Here is a 24,256-nt window from a genome sequence, read left to right as displayed (position 1 = left end):
TTCTAAAAAGGTATGAGATGTTTTGAGACGCAAATGAAAGTCTTCAGTCTAACAGGAGCTTTGTCACGTCTGCGGTGCTACAGTGCCATCTGCTGGTGGATTTAACAAAACGTCTACACATGTATTACAACTTCTCTATATCTCTCCTCAAGAGAATACCCCCATAACACAAGAGTTCAACTATGATCAGTTATAATATATGTCTTTATTTTTCTTTAAGACTCTCATTAAAATAAACCATTTAATATGTCTTAACAGAATATCATCATCTACAGGATTGGATTTGAAATAGCATCTTTAATGAATAAAACGTCACCATATGTAAAACACCACATTGTTAAAAGATCCCTAAAAGGAGAAAAAGAGAAAATCATTTTGTGACAAACCACAATGCCATACAAAATATACTTTCCTAATGAATGAGTTGATTTTCATTTTTATGTCTAGCATATTTCACCTTGTTTTGACTTTACACAAATCATAGTACTCCTTGGTATTTTATGATTGTATTATTCAATGTCCCCTTTGTGATAAGGAGAAAGGTGAAAAGTTAGAAATCATGAGATCATTATCTTCCTTTTTAACCACCAAAAGTGCTAATTTACCCAAAGTTTTTCCACAACGATTCAAAGCATTCTGTTTCTTACAGAAGAAAATATCAAGGAGCTTCATGTACACCAGGTTAAGTAAGACAATGTGTTTCATACACAGTTATCCTCAAAAGTGCATGTTGAAGTCTGCAGACTGATACATGGCCTGTAATTAGCTCAACAGAATTAAGCTAATTACAACCTAGACTAGAATAGAAAAAAATAATGTACAGCACATTGGCCACATATGCTAGCTATTTATTATTTATACAAATATGATACATTTAAAATGACATTGTTATTTTGTACACATTCCTAGTATTTTAAAATCATAATCACAAAACCAGTTGTTACTGCACCTTTTCATCTCATGTTTAGACACAAAATAATAGATAATGTCAGCCACCATTTTCTCAAACATGCTTCTTACTGCAACTCTCAAATCCGATCAATCCCTAAATTTATGACAATTTCTGCATAGGATTCATTCATTCCCTTTGAGCTCCCTCAAATCCCGTCTCAATATATTATTATAGTACAAGTGCCGTCAACAGTGTTGAATCCCCGGCCTCAGCCCCACTTCACACCATCTTTCAGCAGCTCTTGAAGGTTAAAACAAACACGCTTTAAACACAATAGTCAGTTGGTCTGGCAGAGGATAAAGTGCTGTTCTCCTTTGGCCCCGATGTGGAATCAGATAAAAACCAGCGGTCGGAATCACTCATAGACCCCAGCCTCTGATCTCAGTCCAGCATGATGAAAAGCCCCGTGACCCAGAGCTTTGGAAAGCAGTCTGTGTCTGTGGGGAGACATGCAGCCCTGGCCAGGGAAATATCCAGCCACAGCTTTACCAGATCTTGTGGGTTTAGGTTTGGGAGCTGCGTAATACCCCTCCATGTGGTCGTAGTGTGTGGGCCTGACTTTAGTGCTCTGAGTCCTTCTGTTGGGCTGTGTGGAAAAGGATCCCAGGTGTTCTGGATCCAGAGGGGATTTGGCGTGGTAATGGTGGTAGTGACGATTTTCTTTGATACTCTGCGATCGCCCTGGTCTCCTGAGGATGCTGGGTTTCAAAATACCAGAGTAGCTGTTAACAGCGTTGGTCATAGCTACCCTATCCTGGTCGCGACCTCGGGTATGGCTTCTGTCATTGTGCTCAACGCTCTTGAGATTCTGGCAGCCCCTCTCTGGAAGCGAGGGGACTTTGCGTAGCGGTGGCTGCTGCTGCGCCTGGTGAGCCTGGTGCGCCTGGTGCGCCTGGGAGGAGCTCTCTTTGATCTGAATCCTCCTGGACACGCTCTCTCTCCTGGGTGGGACTGGTTCCTCACTGGGCCGGTGGCCACCCAGTCGCCTGGTGACCACAGGCTCTGCCTGCTGGGGCCCTGGGGAGGTCGGGGATGTAGCTACGACCTCGTGATGGCCGTCCGCCCTGTCGATGGAGAGAAGGCAGGCATTTCCTGGGTCTGACCTGCTCCTCGTGTGCATTACCTCTCTACTTCTTGAGTCCGTCGGTGAAATGGGACTCTCGTAGGGAGACACAGCTGGACTGGTAGCTTTATGCCTGTATCTATTCTCTTGCTTGACTGGTTGATAGAGAACTCTTTCAAAAACTTCTGCATCTCTAGCCTCGTAAACAACGGTGTCCCTGCTCTCTATGTAGAGCTCCCTGTTGGAAGGGGGGACATGGTGCGGAGGGTAGTTGTAGTAATCAGACTTCCCGCTATCCCTTGTGGAACGCAAGGTATAGGACTGACTATGTCGGATACCGCTCGGCCGGTAGGGGTCCACATAGTAGTGAGAGCTGTCTACTGGGCTTATATCTGAGTAGGGGCTGTAACGGTACTCAGCACGTCCGTTCTCATAGTATGGCCGAACAGGTTGGAGGCCAGACTGAACCAGCCACTGATAAGGTGCCTCCTGGCTGGGTGGCTGCTGGACATAAAACATGGTGTCGGGAGGTAGGACCTCTGTCTCTGCTAGTTCATAGTGACTAATCTGAGGGGCGTGGAAGGAGCGAGCCCTCCGGATGGCTGGGTGCCCAACTATTCTCTCATCTGACCTCTGCCATTGGCCTTGCTGCCTGTGGCGGTCACTGATAAGGTGCTCATCTCTGGGGCAACGTCTGTATTGAGGTGACAAAGGGTGCTTTAAGCCTAAAGTGCTGTAGCGACTGTCAGAGGAATGCTTGTACATGCTTTTTGGCCCCGAAAGGTGAAGGGGCAGAGCATCGGGCCGAGGGCAGTGAGGTGCAGGCATCCGTCCTGCTTGATTAGGCCTATGATGATGATTACTGTAGACATCCTCCGCCATCCCCAGAGGTCTCTCCTCCTCTGGGCTGTAGTGGTGGGTCGAGGGTGGCTGCAAGGGGCGTGGAAGGACCTCCTCTATTGAGGCAGGCATGGAGGTCTCAGCCAAAACAGTTCGGAAGTTGAAGACATTAACAGAGTCAGTGTTAACATAGATAGGAGAAGTTGACGGGCTCTGGACAGAGCGGACCGGCTGAGTCGGTGTTGAGACCCCGATACTGTGATAGGTGGGTTCTGCCTCGGTTTCATCAGGCCTCACATCTCTTAGTGGTTGCTCCTTTCCCTCTCTGTGGTCCTTCACCTCTGCACTACCTTCGTCTAAGCTTCCAGACCCCAGTGGGCTGACATTAGGTGTGAAGTTACTCATGGTTTCTTGTCCACCGGTGCCCTGCAGCGGCTCTGAGCTGAGGTGCGCGGGTAGGAAATGAACAGGGTGGGGGCAACAATGGCTCTCGATAGGGGTGCGAGCCGAGGGTGGCCACTGGGAAACGGGGGAGACACGAGGGCCACAGTACTCCTGGGGGTACCCTTGGAGCTCGAGAACAGAGGGCCGAGGGGGTCTGTCCTGGGCGTGAGGAGGTTCCTGTCTCTGGAGAGGGTACGAGGGGACGTGGGTGTGGGTGCGTCTCCTCTGGGAGCCGTCGCTGGCCTTCTGGGCAGATTCAGCCAGGGCCAGAGCCAACTTGCGCGCAGCACTCGTCAAGGGAGGGTGAGGAGGGAGAACAGACACTGAACTCATAAGTCTATCTGCTCCTGGGGGGGGATAAGACAAACAACGCTACAGTATGACAGGACAAACAAAGCTATGGTAAGACATGATGGGACAAGACACAAAAGCTTTGATAAGAAACTACAGAATAGATTATTATTATTGTTATTATAATTATTAGAATTAGCATTAATAGTAGTAGTAGTAGTAGTAGTAGTTGTTAGGTGAATAATTACAGAATATATTCAGGCTGAGTGTGCATGAACTGTTATGTTAGTGATATATTACTGACCTGGATCAGGCAGGTTCTGTGCAGACTGACTGAGGTCCGTAAGGGCTGATGCCTGGCTTACTGTGCTGAGTGGGCTGCAGGGTTGGTAGGAAGCTCTGGGCTGCTTCCCATCTGTCACCAGAGCTTCACACTTCTCCACCGGGGGAGACGAGGAGGGGACAGGTGGAGGAGAGGCGGATGCTGCCCCCTGGGGGTCAAAAACGCCGCGTGGTGCGGAGGCAGATGCGGTCTGAACATCTGCTTCAGCCATAGGGAGGGTCTTAAAGGACTTCTTCCTGAGTTTAGGGGAGAGCGGTTTGGTAAACTTCTTCCCACCTCTACCGCAAATCGGGCTCATATCTCGAGACTGAGAACTGCTGATGAATTTGTTCGGAGAGGAGATGGGTTCTGATTCACTGGAGCCCGCTGCGTTCTTCCTCCATTTTCTGCTCTCCCTGTTGTGTTGCAGTCTGGGCAGCGCTGAGGGTGGGCTGCACTGAAAAGACATGGGGTCAAAGTCCAAGGTGGACATGCCTGGAGCTGGGGGGTAAAGGTCAAGATCGTCTTCCTGATGTGGAGGTGAAAAGACACGATCAGCACCATTATGGCTCTCGTTCAGTAGGTGCATACTGTGGTCATCTTTACTTCTGGTGTTGCGTAGGTCATCCCTACAGATGGCAGAAATGGCCTCACTAGTGGAACGAGGTCTAGGGTGGCAGTAATTTTGGGGTTCCCCTGGGGTGGAAGAAAACAGAGTTAACGTGCAAGGAAAGCCTGAGCCTTCGACTCTCAGAAAAACAAAGATAAACTACCGGGAGTCCAAGCACTGTAACACAGTTTTATGTAAAATCTAAAATAATTATCTAATTATCTATTATGTGTTAACCATCTTGGTAACATAATAAATAATTACCTATTATCTAAGGTAATAAATAATTACCTTCCACATTGTGCAAAGAGGTGAGAGATTCCTCGCTTTTGGTGGAGCGCAATGTACCACTATCTCCTCTCCCACCTGCATAATGGTTTCAGAGCAATTAAATCTCATTAGAAGAAATCCTTACCACCTTTTTTAAAAGCACATTTTAACACACTGAACAGTCAAGATGAGATGAAGAAATTGACACCTTCAAAGTTCATTACAAAGTAGAGCTAAAAGCCATTTTGATACTGGAGCTTCAAGTCTTCAGACTGACTGTAAGGCACCAGTGATCTGACCTGGCAGTGCGATGCTCTTTATCTCGTTGGGCTCGCTGGGGTGACGTTTCAGCTTACGTTTGGACACAGAATGGGATTTGCCCAGGTGGAAAAAGGAGAGCCAGTTCCCCACGGGAGACTTCTTAGCCTTAGCAGGAGCCCGCTTGCTGCCACAACACAGAAACAAAACCATCTCCATCACTTGTCATTTTGTCCAGCCAAAGTACACAGGCAGAAGTAAAAGAAAATGACAAAAAGCAAAGTGAGTGATGAGATACAGCACAACGCATTATGGCTGAACACCGACAAATGGCAAATGGCATGTTTAGCAATGCTCGTAAAGCAAAAGGGTTAACAGCTTTCTCTTTACACAAATAATAACACAGATCATTGCTCCGGTGGTCCATAAAACTACCTCTCCAGTGGGAGCTCGATGACTGTATGGAACTTGCCAAGTAGAGCTCCTGGTCCCTCACCGACCTCGATGTACTCGCTGTGGGAGAGGCAGGGGGTGGTGACTGGGGAGTTCAGCTGGGCCTGAGTACGAGCCTGGGCCTCCTCCAAAGACAGTAGCTTTGTGGAGGGGGAGCAGACCAGCAGTGACTTGGGTCTGGATAAGGTGTTGTTACCTAAAGGTAGAGTTAGAGTTATCTATGAGTTACCTATGGCATGCACACACAAATAATCTCAGAAGAGATACTGCATGTCCTTCTATATGTCATTTTATCCAATCACCCTTTTCTGTTCCTTGCTCTGCTGAGGTAGAGGGATGACCTACCTGTGCTCTCCCGTATGATGGCATTGAGTTTCGTGCTGAAGAGAGCCTCAGTGTTGTTGAGGATGAACTCCACCACCACCGACTGGATACGCACTTCCATGAACGCCGCTGTGCCACTAAAACAGGCCGACTCAATCTGTCTGGACCTGAAACACAGTCACAGTACAGCATGACCTATTTCACTGCTCAGGACCACTGGGAGATGCCCCAGTTCACTGTCAGAAAAGGACTAGAAGGAAACAGTACTGTTGGTAATGTGCTAATTTTACAGTTGGCGTCCAGCCATACATGGCTAATGGCAGTGCTGATAGTTCAAGAGTCACCTGAGGAGGTTGGGTGCCCAGACGATGGCCAGGTTTTTAGTGTGCATGTTTGTGATGGGGCTGAAGGTGGCCAGGCGGGTGAGATGCCTCATGAGGAACTCCAGAGTCCTGTGGGTGAAGACGGTACAAATACGGAATATGACTTTCACCTGTCAGTTTCAAAATATTCCCATTTAGACGAATGAGATGGCAGATTCATTGGAGAAATCTAATAGCTCTTCTAGCGCTGTCATCCTCTCTTTTACCAGCAGATGGAATCAGACTACTAGTGAGTTCAATGCACACAACATACAGTATCAGTCTCTCTTTTCATCAACCCTGTTTAAAAAGCCTATATAGAGCAGGGGTGTTTCAACATGATCAGTATCCCATGATGATCTTTTATTGCCACTTGAAATGTGCTGCACTCAACAGTTATCATCACATTTGTACGGGCAACACATTGGGATTTATTTAAAAGTTTCACCGCTCAGGAAAGGCAGTTTTTTGAAAATCGAGAGGTAGGACAGCATAAAAAAAAATTTGATAGCACAATCAGACCAAATCAGCATCAGAAGAACCTTTTTCCCACTATAAATGCTCTGTGGAAAGGCAGCTTGAGATGCTCTGATGCAGTGCATCATTTTCTAAAGTCAACAATTCCAGTTCTGGCCAGCAGGATGCAACAGTGAGCTTCCAACTTGACCTGTAATGTGGAGGAGGCAGCTGCTGGATGACGTTGTGGATTTTGACCAGCCTCTCCTCATCTGTGGCTGCAGACACAGCCTCCTGTGAAGACAGAGGATAAAGCGCACATCATTGAGAGGCGGATAATCGGAGCAGAGGGAGTTGCTTCTCCTTGACATTCCCACTCTCTTTTTCCTTTTATTTTCAGAGCACAGCTAGTGTGTTGGCTGGCTTAATCCCCAATTCTGTTTTAGCATGCATATCCCCTCCTCTTCCTAGAAAGCTCAGCATAATGCACTGACCCCATTTTGAGAACAGTAGCACTTAAAAATTAACTGAAAACCACAAAACTGTTTCTTCAGTCCTTTGATCATCACTGGGTAATTGGAAATGTGCCCTCTGTGGCTTTTTTACTGACCCCTATGCCCATTCCCATCCCCATACTTATCCCCATCCCAAGTCCATGCCCCACTTCTTCTGGTCCTTACTGAGAATCTGTCGTAGAGCTGGTAGGTGAGCAGTGGGTTGGGCAGCTCTCTGAAGTATAGCTTGCAGAGGGAGCCCACTGAGTGGATATCCTGTCTGAACATATCTTTGCTGAGGTCTGGGACCTGTTCAGAGTCAAACTCGTGCCTAGACAGAGACACAGAGAAGAAGATACAGGGATATTGGAAGAGTTTTGTGTGAGGAGGCGCTGGCTGGACAGAGTGGGAGCCATCCTTCTGCCCATCTGCCAACATGACACATATGACACATCAGAATGTGTCATATGTGATGGGACTCAAAAACATTATTTTGGTCATCATTATCAACTCATTTTCAAGAAAAAGAGCCACAAACCTCAGTTTCTGGATGTTGGAGGAGATCCCAGACAGTCTGTAGATTCCATCCACAACCCCATGCTTCTCTATGAACTCGGCACAGCTCCTGACAACCTGGGGGACTAGAGAGGGGGCTGCGTCATTAGGTTTCTATAAAACAAGTGAAAACTAGCTTAGTGGTAGTTACATGCTTGCCAGCGATCAGCGTCTTGGCAAATAATATAATAATGTAACAAGTGTTTCTATGACAGTCCTACAGATAACACCTCTAATCTTTTAGCAACACCACCTGTCAAGAGGACAAAGGGTTTGGACTAGAAAGATGTTACAAGTCATTTGTTTACAGTCTCAGAAAACGACTGATAATACTGTAGTGTAGGCTGTGCACAGAGAACAATAAAATGTATTGATAATTTCATTTATTATATTGCGATTTAAATTGTAATGATTCATTTAATAAAGTGTTTGGATGTATGCTAATCAAGTGCATGAGTAGTTGTGTGGGTCAATCTTAATTATAAAGTACTTTAATAGCTGTAAATATTATGTGAGAAGATTTGATGAGGGTGTAACAAGTGTTGGAAGTTTGTGATTGTTTTGAATAGCAAAGCGATACATTACTGCCACAGGTCCAATCACATTCAAGTTAAAAGTAACCTGGCACAATAGCGCACAATAGGCACAATAGTAACCTTTGTAGGCCAGCTGATGGCCTACAAAGTTACTATTGTGCCAAAGGCATTTCAGACACCTACACCTACAAGGACCTAATAAAAATCCAACAGACTCTTAGTAAATCTAGAGGGATCTAGATGTAGAAGTGTGCAGGCAAGCATAAAAATGGTGACTCGCACCACTGACTCAGTCCACAGTGATGTATTACAAATCCACTATACAGGCAGTGGATTCACTGGGTAATACAATTTGAAAAAACAAAACAATTCAGTATGAACTCCCTACAGGTAAAGCATTATACGATGGGAAATCTGAGAGGTAAGAAATAGGAGAGGCCACTGCAGCATCACTTACCTTCGTGTCCTGAGTTGTGGAGGTATTCTCCCAGGTCGCAGCCAAACACTCTCTCTTTGAGTATGCCGCGCTGCCGCAGCTTCTGCGGTGGGGGCCGGGACTTCATGAACGACCTCAGGAACGTAACCAGCTTCCCATGCTTCTTACACACTGATGGAGAAGGGACAAACACACACACACACTTAACAGCCACTTTAAATCAATTACTCTTGTATCCCCATAAGCGAGTCTTAAATAAATCATAAAGAGCAGGACAGCGGTACTCATACAAAAGAGAACAGTACCTGGCTTTGGCACGGAGCTTTGAACACTGGGGGGAATCTTGTCATTTATCAGCTCAACACAGTCACAGGGGAAGAAACCAACCTGCAAGTAGAGAGAGGGTGATGAGCAGAAGCAAAGTAAAGGGGAGACAAGGATGGTAATGCATCGTAAGTTGTTCAAATCAAAAGACTAATAAAGCATACAGTGCACTAAACTGTTGTAGGGTGCAGAATTAGGTCAGTAAGCATGAAGGCACTGAGCTGTTTAAGTCCCACAACTGATTATGCTGCGTTGTATTGTGACCTGAAAAAATATATTTTTAAAATGCCATAACGGTCAGCATCGTGGGTTGTCGGTCAACCACCTTCTTGTTGCCATGGTGATTTTTAAAAACGAGATTCGTCCATTCAATCAGCATTGATACAATAAAATTGATCTGTTAAATAGTATTGCATGACTGCTCACTTTCACTATTATATTCAAGTTCATATAATCTATTATAATGCCTAACAGATATATCTTTTCAGGATTAATACTGAATTATCTATGAATCCCAACAAACAATTAGGAAGCCAAGCAGTGAAATCAAATGGCTCAGGCACACAAACATTTGGCAGTACATCTTTCAGTTTTTTCAGACTCCAAAATGTCTGTTAGAGCAAGAAAAGTTTTGCTTAATCACTCTTTTATTTTCGTTGGAAGAGGAGACAAATCGGTGGCACTTTCCGCCACTGGAGTTCACCATTGTTTTCCTATTGAAAACAATGAACATCTGGTTTGCCGTCTACTGCACACTCCCACAATGTGAATGCAGCATAGGAGATGTTTTACCTGAAAGCCGTGTTTGCCTCTCCACCAGCCAGTGTCTTCTTTAGGAGGCATGTCGATGACTGACACAATGTCCCCCACCTGCAACACAGAGAGTATGATAAGTATACAAGCATAATGGTGGGGTGTATAAAGATAGATCATGGGTGAGCATAAAAGAAAGAAAATAAAAAAAGGCATTGATTGAATTAGAAAAAAATATATCCAGAGAAACAATTTCCTGCTCAAAAGGAAGAAGAGAGCAGGCAACTGACCCTAAAATGACTCAATTACCCCAAAACCGAGACTACGTTTCTCAAATCTCTTACAGCACAGTAGTTACCTCAAAGGTCAGCTCATCTGTGGCCTGGGCGGTGTAGCGCTTGGTGACGTGGGCAGCAGCGATGGCAGGGACATTGATTGAGGCTTCCTCAGACACCAGCAGGTGGTTCCCCTTGTTGTCAATCTGGGAAAGAGAATAATTACTTATCTAATGAGTTGAGTACTGAATTTATAGTAAATATTGAATTGACTTAATGGGATGCAAGAGAGCGTAGAACTGACAACAAACATGAATCAAGAAATCTACCTCCTTCTTGTCACATTGACTTTATTTATATGTACATGTAATTGTTTGTGAAATCTATTCCGTTTGATTACTAAATGGTACAATAGGGATGGGGCTCTGTTGGAGCAGAAACATGGGGGGGGGGGTATATTGTGTTTATCCAACTGTATCTGTGATTTATTGCATTTTGTATGACTTTAAATACCAATAAAAAGACCTTGAGCAAAAAAAAAAAAAAGAAATCTACCTCCATCCATGTCAGTACTGGACCACAGTTGATCTTGTTGTCAGCAATGGCCGAGAAGCGGGACAGGTACGCCGCCAACATCTTGGTTACTGACTGAAGTGAGAAACACTTTAACATATGAAAATTCAAGTGTCACTTTTCCATACAGCATGCAGCAGAACAGGCTCATCTGTTTACCAGATAAATCCCCAGTGCTTATGATAGCATCACTTTTAAACTGTAAGCAATTTCTCTGACAGATGACAGATAGTGGAACTGTAATTCTACAGTACCTCAACAGTGTCCTTTAACGTGTCGTATCGTGGCAGCTCATAGAGCTGGGAGAAGCGTCGGTCATAGATGCACAAGTGCAGGTGTTTGTCCAGCACCCGGAAGTCTTCATAGGACCTCGTCACCAGCCAGCTTCGAGTCTAATCCAGAACAAAACAGGAGAAACTAGAGTAAGCCTTAAGAGATGCATCACTGAGCAACTTGTGATAGCATAGCATCTAGCCTGCCAGATGTCCTTCGTTTAAATGTTCTTCTTCCACAAATCTCCAGTATGTTTCCATGTCTTTATAAATAAGTCCTTTGTCCAAAGTATTGGTACCTGGCAAGTGATCTGGACCAGAAAGACGAGCTCTTTGGAGTCCAGACCAGCCTTCTGTCCCTCACCTTGTCCTTCTGCAAAGGCCAACTAGAGAGAAAAACAGAGAGAGAGAGCGAGACAGAGAGAGAGACACTTTTAAATTGAGAGGAACCATATTCTAAATAATGGATGAGTATAATACAACAACCACTCTGTATGTGACCTAGTATACAAGAAGAACATGATGTACAACCCCATTTTTCCATGAAATAGTAAAACCACTTTCGTGCTCAGTGGCATATGCAAGTTGAGTATAGCAACCTTTCAGACTCAAGCAACGATGAACAATGAACCCAAGAAAATAATCTCTGAAAAAACATGGTGGTGCGCATTTATTAAAATACAATAAAAGGAATGTTTCTTAAAAAATAAATCTTGTTCAGCAATTTTGACAAATTGTCTTCGAATTTGGCAGAATAAGAGCTCATGATGGAGCCTACTGGGGAAAATGTGTAGATTTCCTCGACCACCAGCACCGTTGAGCTTAAAACCCTCTCACCATAAATCCTGCAATATGAAATGTATAATACATAAGCTGCTAACATGCCAGCCCCTGGAGGCGGTGTAGATTTAGCACAAATTTCTTCTTTTTTTCCCGTCGTCCTTCCCAATATTCTATATGCCCCATTACCGAGAAGATCAAAGCCTCATAGGAGTTTGGGAATACATTGATAGGCATAGGAGAGACTTCAAAGGCCTGGAAGCCAAGGGAAGTTTTGGTTATTTATAACTGTTAGCAGCTCATCTAGATACACTGTTACACAACACACAGCGACCTAGTTAAGCATCACTGCTCAACAGCAAACCAGCCTAACAAAAAATGCCTCCAGAAATTGTGCGTGAATAAGTCATGATGGAAGAACTCTTACATGTGGATGCCGATTAGTACTACTATTTCGTTTGAAATAGTAACCGCAATCCAACAACTGAATCAAGTAATACTGATGGAGTCATGTGGCCAAGGGGGTTGATGGGAACCTGGATCATGCAATAATGACATGGTGAAGAATTATAGATACGCAAAGAGTTTCTCTGGATGCAATGAAACACTAGACTGGCTCACAAAAAGTTAAGCATGCTGGGTAAATCCAATCAAAGTTCCCGTGTAAGGCATGAGCATCTCTAACTTCATGATGCTCACACCTGTGACAGTCCACCCAAACGGAAACAAACTCCCACAGTGCAGACCCAGTCCTCGGACAGAAACATACCTGCAGACATTATTTATTCAAGAACATCTGGCACCAAAAGCTCAAATGAATACATAAGCATCCATACATTCAAGTTACCTGCCGCTAAAGCATCTAAGGTATCCACCCACAGAGGGCCGGCAGCAGGAAGCGTCTCTCTCATGGTGTGCGACCGCAGTCCTGGATCTCAATAAGCGTTTCCAACAAGCCAAGTTAAGACCAAGGGCAGCGTGAGATTCGCCGCCGGTTTCAGAAGAGTTAAAATAAAATGACGCTGCTTGCTCGCCTGTTCGCCCGTCCCCCGCCGCCTTACGTAAAAGCCTCGTTCGCAGTGCATTGGATCATCATGTGCGCACTGCTCCATTCAGAGCAGAAAATATGAAAAGAGGATGCTTCCCACTGTTTCTTACACCCCTTGCTGCCTCCCTCTCTCTCTCTCAGTCTCTTCCCCCCTCCTCCCTCTTCTCTTGCACTCTCCCTCCCACTCTCCATCTTGCCCTCCCTCTCTTTACCCTTCTCTGGTGACAAAGGGGCTTGGCAGTAAATGGGCTCAACCGGCGCACACAGACGCACGCGCTCATCCATCATACACAGGCAAAGCTGCGGGAGATAGACGACCCTTCTTCATTTCAAAACAATCCTCATTCATCCCATTCTCAAGGCGAGAATGGAGCTAATCCGGAGTGGAATCAGTCGTGTGTGTGTGTTTGTGTTTGTGTGTGTGTGTGTGTGTCTGTGAGAGGGAGAGGCAGTCTGCTGCCCTTGTGCTATTTTGCGACGAGGATACATGAGACCTGATCTATACTCTCCCTCCCTGACGCCACATTCTGCGAATACGGAGACAGGGAAATGCATCATGGGAGCTACCACAGGAACAAAGAGTCTCATCTGTCGGCCAACTTCCTCTCAGCGTTAAGTCAACAAAATAAACAATAACATACAGTAGTAAGAATATATAATAACATCCGATAGCAGTAAAAAAAAATCATATAATATGTATCACGATAATGTACAGCTCACTGTGTGTTTGTGTGTGTGTGTGTATGTGTGTAGACATGTGTGTGTATGTACAGCATTGAGTGTCAGGGGGAAGCATGGTCCTGGTCTCCCCAGACAGGATATCTCTTTCCTAGCTCAGCTCAGCTCATCTTCTCCCTCTGGAACCTTTCAAGGTCACTGAGATTGCTGCGCTGCTTCACTCGCCACCACTCCACTGATGGAGCCATCAAAGCCTTGGCAGCCATGGAAGAACAGAGTGCATCCTGGGATTCTAGTCTGCTACAATGTAGTCCATTAACACTATATGTAGGGACGCAGCCCCTCAGCATGCATATAGTGCACATGCACTCTTTTGTGTCAAGCTCCATTTGCAGCTTCTGAGCGTGGAGGAAGAGACTGCTGCACTCTGCTGGCAGGCAAACCGAACTGCAGCGAGGGAAACCAGGCGGCTAACGGCCACTTCCACAAATGACTGAGTAACCGCCTCTGCTTCATTGCTTCTCATTATCACTGCAGCAAACAAACTCTTACTTATACTCAAACTGCTACACCTGCAAAAATCCCCTGTTGGCTGGGAAGGATCAATGAATCCATAACAACTGTGGCCAGAGATTTGGCTCCATCTGCATCCTCCTTCAAGCCCTACAGGTGACCACTGGAGCTTCAAATTAGATCTTTGCAGATTTTGTACCTCTTCTCTATATTTACAAGTGTATATGAAGACTTTTAATTCCAAAATGCTATATATATATCTTTTTAACACAAATTTAGCTGAAGTTCATTCACAATATTTCGAAAATAGCAATTCTATCCTCTAAAATATTAACATTTTGTAAGCAAAGTTTGCAAGAGATAATAATATAGAGATAATAGTGAGTTTTATTTTCATCACCGCAATTATTTTGTCAGAGGAGGTTTCACATTTTTCAATCTCATTTTAGAATGAAACTCTTAAACTATTTCTCCTCCGCCCTCTGGGACAGTGAGCTGCCTCAGTCAGAGCCTGCTAGAAGCAAGGAAAGAAGGTCAAATGAGGACGCTGCAAATGGCAAAATCAAACTTTGCCAGTGAAGCCAGTAAGCTACCAAGGAAACTACTCTCTTCCATTTACTCACTGGTTGACATCATCTGCATAAATTTAACTAATAGACAGGATCACAGGTTTACAGTGAACAGATGAGTGTGGCATCAATATAAGTCAGTAGATTAGCACACTGATTAGATGATGACTCATTCAAAATGAATCAGACAATTGTAATTCATAATGGTGCTGACACAATGATCTATGCATTGCAGGATACAATAATATTGTAAAAACTGATGTTTGACACATGACACATGGACAGCATTGGCTCAAATCTGACTTTTCTGTCCTTGTTTGTCTTTCCTGGACAAACAAGGACAGAAAAGTCAGATTTGTCAGATGTAATGCGACTGCCTCATTGCATTTCCAGAATAATGCATTTGCAATTCCCCAAAATGGCCACTGAACTTGAGCCAAAGACACAATTACTAAACATAGCTCCCTGCTACAGACACGACTCGTACTCATGCAGTGTAAGTATTTCAGCGCTCACCTGAACAGTGCCAAAGTCAACATTCTCATAGTGGAAATGGGCACACTCTGCCAACCTGGGAAAGTGACCTCTGGGGAACGTCAGCCTGAAAATACAGTACAACAGCACCTCATCAGTATTCCACAGGCTCACACTTTGATGGAGAGAAAAGCAAAGGGAAAGAGAGAGAGAGGAGAGGGAGATTGAGACAGCGAGAGAGGGAGAGAGAGAGAGAGAGAAAGATATTAGGCCTACATGTGAGAGAACAGGATTAGAGATGCAGCAGGCTGACTCGTCTGTCTTTGCCACGCCCATCATTTTACAGGTCCTCATTTTACTGCCCTGGATAAGAGCCCTGGTTTACAGCCTATAATAGTAGCAACATTGTCATGGGGAGCACCTACTTCTTCATGTTCTTGACCTTCATGCTCGCCGTGCTGACGCAGGAGCGCAGGAGGGGCTCAGGCGGGTGCTCAGTGACCTCATCACTCCTCATCTGGCAAACAAATCAATAAGTGTCAGTCAGTCTAACTAACCTGCTGAATGATAACACTCACACAGCAGCTATTAACAGTCAACAGTACTTAGAGAGCAATCACCATAAAACAGCTGTTGTGCAGCAATGGACACTTATGATACAAACTCTGATATATGAATAAGAGAGTCAAAACTCTGTGTGTGTGTGTGTGTGTGTGTGTGTGTGTGTGTGTACCATGGCAGTGGATGTCTCCTGTGGCTGTTTCTCTGATGGAGGATTATAGCTGACAGCTTCAGGTAAGGCATCGTCTTTGTCCAGGTCAGTAGATAGTAACCCGGCTCTGCAGAGAGGGAGACAGACAGGGAGAAATAAAGGACATAAGAGAAAACTGTCATGGAGTTTAAGTGTCCATGCAGTCTGAGCTTTTCAAATGAGACTTGTAATTGTTTTCAAATACACCAGAGGGAGCAAGTGAGAGAGATGAATTCACAATACGTTGCTGGGGCTCAAATCATGACACTGCACCAGCATGGCCCAGAAAACATATTGTACTCGGATTGTGGCGTTTGGATCCTTAATATTCAGGTGGTGATGCTAAAGATAAAACAAACCCAAACAAATCATCATCTAGCTCCAACCAGATATCTGTGGGACTAAACACAGTAAACTCATCCTCAAGATAATTAAGTCTGAAAAATGGTCGCATCTCACACTTGGTAGGGTCAAAGCAATGCCTTGGTGGCTTTTGTGTGTGTGTTCTGGATAGCAAAGCTTTTCTATTCAGAGAGCCATAAAGGCAATCCACTCACAAGGGAGCGCTTCACAAAACCTTCAGCTGAAATGTGAGTCAATGTATTGGGGAGTGGAGGGTGAGGTCCATTCAGCTCAACTTTTATGAGCAACAAAGACAAGGGAGACAGCCTCAGATTTGTCACTCCATGCCGTGATGCAGTGATTTAGCCCGATGAGATCAGGACATGAGGCAGAGAACACTGACACACTACAAGCTGTGTGTGATCCACATTTACAGAAGATCTAATTAGAGAGACATAATGTTAATCTATAAGGACTCCAGTAAGCTTCTGGCCTGATCTAGATCTTTACGATGACAGTACCTTTTTATTCTTCCGCTGACAACCCCAGTCTCTCTCTCTCTCTCTCACACACACACACACACACACACACACACACACAGAACAGGGCCACGCTTTAGCCTTACTCTCACCATTGCACTGTGCCTACTTAAATGCATGCATGTTCTCTTTCGCACACAAACGCACACACGCAGGCACACGCACACATATGTACATGAGAGAATGCGTGAATGCATATATACTAACACCCACCCACACACACACACATACACTCCTCTTGGTACACATCTATACGGTCTGTGCAGAATTCTGATCAGCTGACACGAGCGCAGCGGGAGCGACTCACCCCTCAAGGACGTCACCACTTCCTGGTTCTCCCTGGGGTCCTGAGGCAGCATTCTCAATCACCGCGGTAACCACACATCCAGCCTCCATGATGCTGCCTTACCGCAACAGCCCACTGTAGAGAAAGAGAGTGGGAGGGAAGGAGAGAGCGAGGGAAGGTGGGTGGGTGGAGTGGAGAGGAGCGGATGGGAGAAAGAGTCCAATGCAATGAAGCCGCCAGACATTAACCCACTTGAGGCTGCAGCAGCAAGCGTCTCTCTCAAGGCTAAAATCCACAGAGCCCAGGCTGTAATCTTCGATGACATCATGCTACAACACCGGGGAGGTGTTCCACTGATAATGCATGCGAGGCTGATATTGTAAATTCCTAACATGTTTCAGCTTTCCCAAGCAAATGAGCTTCATTTTAATGTAGCACTGACAGTTTTTAACCAAAATTGTACCCATAACCCCCTGGGGGAAATATTACAGTAAGGTGGAGCAGCTCCGGAAAGTGACGCTGATTAACAAGATAAATTGGAGTCTCGCCCCACTTGTTTCTAGCTTTGGGAAAAACTTGTGTGCAAACCTTGACCAAACTGTTCAAGATGACAGGGATAACATTATGGCTGGGTGATATGGTTGAAATCAATATCATATCATCATTAATATTCATCCTATTGAACTGAATTGTAATGTTAGGTGTGATGTCAAACAAAACTGGAATTTCCAAATAATATTCCTTAAAATTTTTCATACCCCATTTTGTCAGTTTTTAAATAAAACTTGCTTGTTATCATCAGTTTAGCCAGCAGAATTGCATGTCACAATATATCAAAATCACATTATGATTCCACTGAAAGACAATAAATGATAATACTGAATTATCGCCCAGCCCTAGATAATATATGGAAATTCTGATTTTGGGTGATTGTTTTTTCCACATGACGTGTTTCTGGAAGTTAGAGCCGATCCCATCCATGGGAACGTCGGTGTTGTTTTGACAGCCCCTATCAGGACACTACCCATACGCTGTGTAAGGGGGACCTGAGTGCATTACTACTACTGCTGTCTTTATGTACTGTAAACAAGCAGAAGGAATGCCCTGATAAAGCGAAATTAGACTCCTTGAAATTTTCCTCTGCAATCTTCCCATAACTAGGCTCCAGAGATATGTAGATGCTTTGTGATAACAATGAATTTGGGCCATGTGGGGGCAAAAAAAACCAAAACAACAGGATTCTTCTCACACTTCCGAGCTCCAAACTCAGCGCTAAAAATCCCTGCAGTCAATTAGCGAGGCAGTTTTACTTCCTCCTTCAGCAGATCCCCTAATCAACATAGAAATGTTTGGGGTAAAGAGTTGATTCATCAGGCCGACCACTGCTGTAGTAGCATTTCCCCACCAGGCCCATTGGCCCGTCGCCACACAGAGTGCTGCTGCTGACTGACTTCCACAAAGCCTCCTGACTCAGCAGAATGTGACCGGGCAGACGCACCGGCCAAATCAGACTCTACTCTATCCACATCTTATGTCTCCTCTCTCTAATAGGCACCATAACCTTGCCAGAGGATACCCAGTACATTACACAGAGGGAAAATGTACTGTTGAGAAGGGTCGCATCAAATTCAATTTTCTAGGTGTCACTTGGGAAAGACGTCACTGAATGAGCACAAGTGTGTCAGCAAATAATGGAGTACTTGTAATTACTGTAGAAGTATTAGTAGTACAAATTACAAATTGAATACTGTAATTAGTGCCTCCCAGTATATCTGAAGTACACAGAACAAGACAATGCCAAGGTTGTACCGCATAATCAAGATACGGTAATTATTATTAAAATGTAGTCCCTCCATTATCAGAAACAGAGAAGTAAAAGAATCTAAAACCTCCATTCCGATGTTTTGACTATGCTGTGCAAATGGAGCCGACAGATTCCTAGCTGCTGCGTTCACTCCATGATAAAATGTTATATCACACACACACACACACAGTACAATACCTGACCTTGCTGACTGTACCGAATGGGGAATGAGTCTTTTCAAATGTAGGAACATGTTGTACTTCACATTGCAGAGGAGTTTTAATAGCTGTGTGCACTCACAGCTGCCTGCCTGGTCAAGGAGTCATGGGCTTTTGTTTCCATCTCAAAGACCTTGAGGGAGAAGAGTTGAAAGCAACATGCGAACAAGTGAGTGTCCTTACAGCACCCCTTTGGTATTACGAAAACTACAATACCTGAGAAGTAGACTATTTTGGTAATGGCCTCAATAGCCTAGTCTATTTTGAGCTATCAAAAGACAAGGTGTTGAGGAGAAGCTGCTACTGTAGTAAATAAGTCAATATTTTATGAAGTGATCTTACTCTGAATGGGTTATTGTCCATGGTAGAGAAAGATGGGTAGCATACACTGAAAATTTGGGTAGCTTATTAGGCCGGGAAAACAGGATGAAAAAAACCCCACCATTTTCACAGCAGTAACTGGTCTTTTGTTAGAAATCTTGGAATCACTATTGCACACAGGTACTGTAAATCAGGCAGGAATAATCTTTCCACTACTTCCCCCGTCAGTCATGTCTGAGGCATTTAGAATAAATCTATTTTGGATGCACGTACAAAAGAGAAGAGACATCTAACTGTAACACTTAACAGGAGAGATGTGGTTCCGATGTCAAGAGACTGGAGCAGCATAGATCTAGCCCTGATGTCTGATGGCCTACATGGCATTTTCAAGAAAAATAGGGCAGCCTACGCAATCGTGCATGGTGTTTATGAAACCTGTATTAGCAAGTATATGATGACGTGAGGAGCTGCTGCCTACACACAACACATTGGTCTAAGGCAAGTTTGCTTCATTATAAGACGTAGATAGATAGACCCCATAGATATAGTAAGTAGGCTAGAGACTCAGCTACTTTATCACATATAAGAGGCCAGGGGAAGTTTGGCGAGGAGAAGGAGAGGGAACATAAAAACTGCCATTTGGCTGATGCCACCTTTGTCTGTATTGGTGCTGTGCCTGGGATACGACAATACAGACTCACCCACACAGCTAAGCTTAAAGACAGACAGCAATACTAATGTTGCCGTTAAAGGGGCATTAAGTAATCTATGGCTCTTATCGACCTCTGCAGGTGACCATGGAATTGCAACAACATCCACAGGCTTCTGGCACAGCTTATGCCGTCCTGTAATTAAATAACAAAGCCACACTTTCGCAATAGGGATGGGTAAGATAGCTAATTAGAGCAGAGATCCAACAGGAACGTCTAGTGAAGAGGTAATATATCACAGTGAAAAATACTGTAATAATGATGCCGCTTTGTCATTGTCTTTTCTGGCTTGAGAACAAAATGTCTTGGGATGCCGGTCACTCGCTCGCAGCACCGTCCTCCATCTTTGAGCAAATGGCAGTAGGTGTATGTGTGTGTGTGTGTGTGTTTGTTAAAAAATAGACTACGGGCTAGAAAGAAGGAGTTTTGAAAGCCACAAATCTCAGCACCTGACAAAATAATTGTTATTGGTATTGATCGGAACCCTATCAAACTCCTGCCAATAAATTCTGGTCATTTTGTGCTATGGAACAGTAAAAATCGTACTAACTGCACCTTTAACATGCCATGAATTTAATGCAGATAAAGAAAAGCGCAAATAAAGAACAGGACACACAGTCCTCCCCAGAGAAAGAGGCAGACCCAAGTGGCAATGAGGGAAAGTTGGTTTCATGCTCTCATTCTGAGCGCTGGAATGCAGTCAATACCAGCCAGAGACGCAGTGGAGAAAGGCCTGCGGTTGCTATGACAACCTCTCCCGTCCATCGTGACTTGATGCTCCTCCAGACTGAGGATGAGGCAGCAAGAGGAGGAAATGAAACCTTGGAGGAACCTTTGACCAGCAGCTTTGACTCATCGTCCAATCTGCCTCAGGCGACAGCATCTCCTCTCCACCACGCAGGATTCAGTGTGCTATTGTCTGAGCGAGCCACACTGCAGATACCAGACTGAGAACTTAGATAACAACCATCTTTACTGGAGCTTTGTCACTGCTTCACTTCTTGGGGAGGGTGTGTATGTGTGTGTGTGTGGGGGGGAGGTGATCATATGATCCTATAATCTGCTTGAAATCTACCAGAGTGAGATTAACTTTATTTCATTTCACACTGAATCAGTGTCATAGCTCAATCTTTGTCCTGCAACCTTCGGAGTCAGACTCATCACAGAACAGATGAGGGGCAGAGAGCAGGCTGAACAGCAGGCCGATGAAGTTGTACACAACAGAGACCCAAACATTTAATCAACAAGCGGCTCGTCTGTCAAAAAGGGAGATTCCGAGGGATGACAGCCAAAGCCTTACCGTGAATTATATCCCATTCTGCTTAGAGCACAATCCCTGTCAAATTTACCTCCTCTGCAAGAGAGAGTAGCAGTAGGCTCCAGTGCCAAAGGAGAACTATAGAGTCTTTCAGTGAATGCTTCAAATTCAAATTGTAATGAAATGATGAAACCAAGATCAAAACAAGTCATGGTAATCTAATGTGGATGGGGGAAAACCCATACAAAATTACAGTAATCCTATAATAGATTGTAGAAAGATACTATACAAATACCACAGCAAAGCATTAAGTCCCTGTGTATAAAGGAACATTATAGTGATTTTAAAGGAGATAAAAATACCACAGTACTATTGGCTCACTATTAAGTCAATATTGGGTGCCATGGATATATGTGGATATTGCAATGATTTTTCTTCACGGAAAATAACAGAAATCATCTTGACAGGTAAACTCAGATTCATTTCATAATCATTATCCTGGGGTGCAATTCAATACACATTGCCAGTCCTGTAGCCAACTGGAAAAGTTTGTACCTAGCAGGCCACTGTTGTACTGTGACCTGCAGGCCTGACAGATCACCAGTCAGCTTCTTGCAGCAGATACACACACGCACGCACGCACGCACACACACACACACACACACACACACACACACACACACACACACACACACACACACACTTATTGTCCAACTTCAGTGCTCATTTGCTTATCAAACTTTCAAATGCAAGCGTCAAGAGTCTACATTAAGGACGCTGAAAGCACCTAAAATACTAGTCGAGGTATTATGGCCTGTACAGTACGTGATAGTTATGGACAATTCCCTTCACAACAGCCTACCTGTAACTGTGCAACACCGCGCTTCTCCACTCCGCTGCTCTCTCTATGCTGCACAGCGCTGAGCTTCTCGACGAGGAAACATTTTCTTTCCAGCATCGCACTCCACACCAAAAAAAACGCTCAGGCTGACAGACAGAGGCTCTGTTTCGTTATGTGTTTTTTTTTTTGTTGAGGTAGATTTTTTTGTCGAGGTTGAAAGAAACTACACTCGGGTGCGACACCGCTGTGGCGGCGGTGGCACGGGAGTCATTCCGTATCCTCGATCCGCTGCTGCCTGCCCGCGTGCCTGCTGCTGCTGTGAGAAGAAGAGAATCTGCACTCGTCACCGGGCGCGCGCGCAACTGCTCGCGACGTGCCCGCGCGCTGGGTAGCCTTGCCCCAGGGGTGAATCCCAAACCTTTTCCCCCATAACATACAGCAGATATGATCAGGTATGAGAACACACGGACCCCACGTTTGATGATATCTACCCCCTAAGGAACCCCATCTGATCTTTTGTTTGCTGTTAGATAAGGCTTGGCACAGAATTACATAACTGCCATATAGTGTAGGTGGGGTGGTAACAGTGGGAAGAGAGAAACCTATGAATAAAACAGCCATCCTGATACATAATATCACTGTGTTTGTCCATGAAGAGAATGATTGTGAAATGTAACTATTCCTCATTTTGCTGGGGACCCCTGGAATCATCTCAAGGACCCCCGTTGGTCCCCTGACCTCACTTTAGGAACCATTGGCTTAGCCTATTGAATTTTGGGGTGCATCAAAAAAAAAAGACCTAACTGAACAGTTAAATGAAAGTGTTTTTAAGAATTATTTATTTTTTATTTTAATTATAAAGACAAATATGAAAAACAATGGAGTCTAATCTCTCTATTCAATAAACTATAGATCATGCAGCTTATTCAAAAGGCTCGGCTTCAAAATGTCTGTGCGTTAGGTCAGTAAACTAACTGCTCTTTCCATTTCCTCAGGTGTATGCATGACTACTCATTTGTTTGTTTCCAAGCCTGCGAGGAAGAATTTGAACAAAAGTACAAAGGTCAGTCTGACAGACTTCATCTCTTTCAAGTCAGGGATTTTTTTCCCCCACTAGTTAGCACAACTCATGTTCCCTGAATATATGAGTGGAAGTGGCAGAGCTAGATCGAAAATATTAATCATTTTATATACTGTACATGTGGTCAAACATACAGTAGCAGTTGATCTAATGTCTATCATAAGTTAAATGGCATATATTAGATCGAGGACTGTTAAGGTGGTGCTGCTGTGAATTCAAAGGAATATTATGATTTGCAGAAAAAAAAAAATTGAAACATGATACTTTAGCTCATGGTAGCCTGCTATCTATCTGTCCTAGAATTAAAAAACAACAAAAAAAGATCTGACCTGATTAAGCTGCTTGTATCATCCTGGTATCTTCCCCACTCTCTACCCAACACTTACACCCTGTGTCCAGCATTTGAACTACACCTCCACCATCCCGATCAGAAGGAAGTGTGTTCCAAAAGACAGAAACCACACACACACAAACACACACACACACACACACACACAAAACAAAACTCTTTTGATTTTTTTATTATATCAAAATACAAAAATTTGAGAGGAAAATTTTGTATGGGACTAAGCATTTGAAATGATATGGTGACATGAATACAACACTGCTTTCATATTCTCACAGACATGCCATAGATAGAGCATAGAGCATGTGCCAGGCCCATGTCTACGTCATGATGAGCCACCACAAGTAAGCCTGTGCATTTCCCTAAAGGCTTGTGACTGTGACTGTCACTATCCAGGCCACAGTTGGTAACAGGCCAGAGTGTTTTTTTTTTTTTTTTACATTTTTGTTCGTTCGGTATCTATTTATTCTGAAGAACAAAGTTCCATGGCAGTTGAACATGAAGAGTGAGTAAGACATGATCTCAGACAAATACAGAATTCACTGGACAGCAGTGGCAAACAAGAAAACTAATACAAGTATTATACATAAGGCTTTGGTACAGCACCATACAGTATGAGTTAATTGCTCACAAAAAGTTAAGTGAAGCGTAATACCTGATGTAATGACACAACAGAATGACAAATCTAAAAAAAAAAAAAAAAATACAAAAAAAAAACATCAGGTTATCATTTTAAAGTAGACAAAAGTAAAAAAAAAAAAAAAAAAAAAAAGAATTATATGTTTTTGCTTTGAAATATTTACATATGAACATTGTTGGTACATGTTTCAATTG

At 44.1% G+C, this 24,256-nt stretch overlaps 1 protein-coding gene across 2 annotated transcripts; it reads right to left on the bottom strand.

The window, feature by feature from the left end:
• Positions 1-227: 227 nt before the first annotated feature.
• Positions 228-22,285, bottom strand: arhgap32a (Rho GTPase activating protein 32a). Of its 2 annotated transcripts, XM_078284288.1 has the most exons (22): positions 22,017-22,285; positions 16,865-16,978; positions 15,659-15,764; positions 15,351-15,442; positions 14,968-15,052; positions 11,163-11,249; positions 10,846-10,983; positions 10,574-10,666; positions 10,102-10,224; positions 9,783-9,860; positions 8,972-9,053; positions 8,688-8,837; positions 7,678-7,780; positions 7,326-7,470; positions 6,857-6,939; positions 6,172-6,279; positions 5,849-5,994; positions 5,486-5,699; positions 5,092-5,237; positions 4,814-4,888; positions 3,895-4,608; positions 228-3,646 (listed from the first exon to the last, which is right to left on the bottom strand). In XM_078284288.1, the coding sequence occupies exons 2-22, from the start codon at positions 16,951-16,953 to the stop codon at positions 1,308-1,310; spliced, it is 5,196 nt and encodes a 1,731-aa protein (XP_078140414.1). In that variant the 5' UTR covers positions 16,954-16,978; positions 22,017-22,285; the 3' UTR covers positions 228-1,307. The 2 variants fall into 2 exon arrangements, with proteins under 2 accessions (XP_078140414.1, XP_078140415.1); XM_078284289.1 differs by lacking the exon at positions 4,814-4,888.
• Positions 22,286-24,256: the final 1,971 nt, after the last annotated feature.

Source organism: Centroberyx gerrardi, chromosome 6, assembly GCF_048128805.1.
Source record: "Centroberyx gerrardi isolate f3 chromosome 6, fCenGer3.hap1.cur.20231027, whole genome shotgun sequence".
Classification (NCBI taxonomy): Eukaryota; Metazoa; Chordata; class Actinopteri; order Beryciformes; family Berycidae; genus Centroberyx; species Centroberyx gerrardi.
This window is presented reverse-complemented; position numbering and strand designations above follow the sequence as displayed.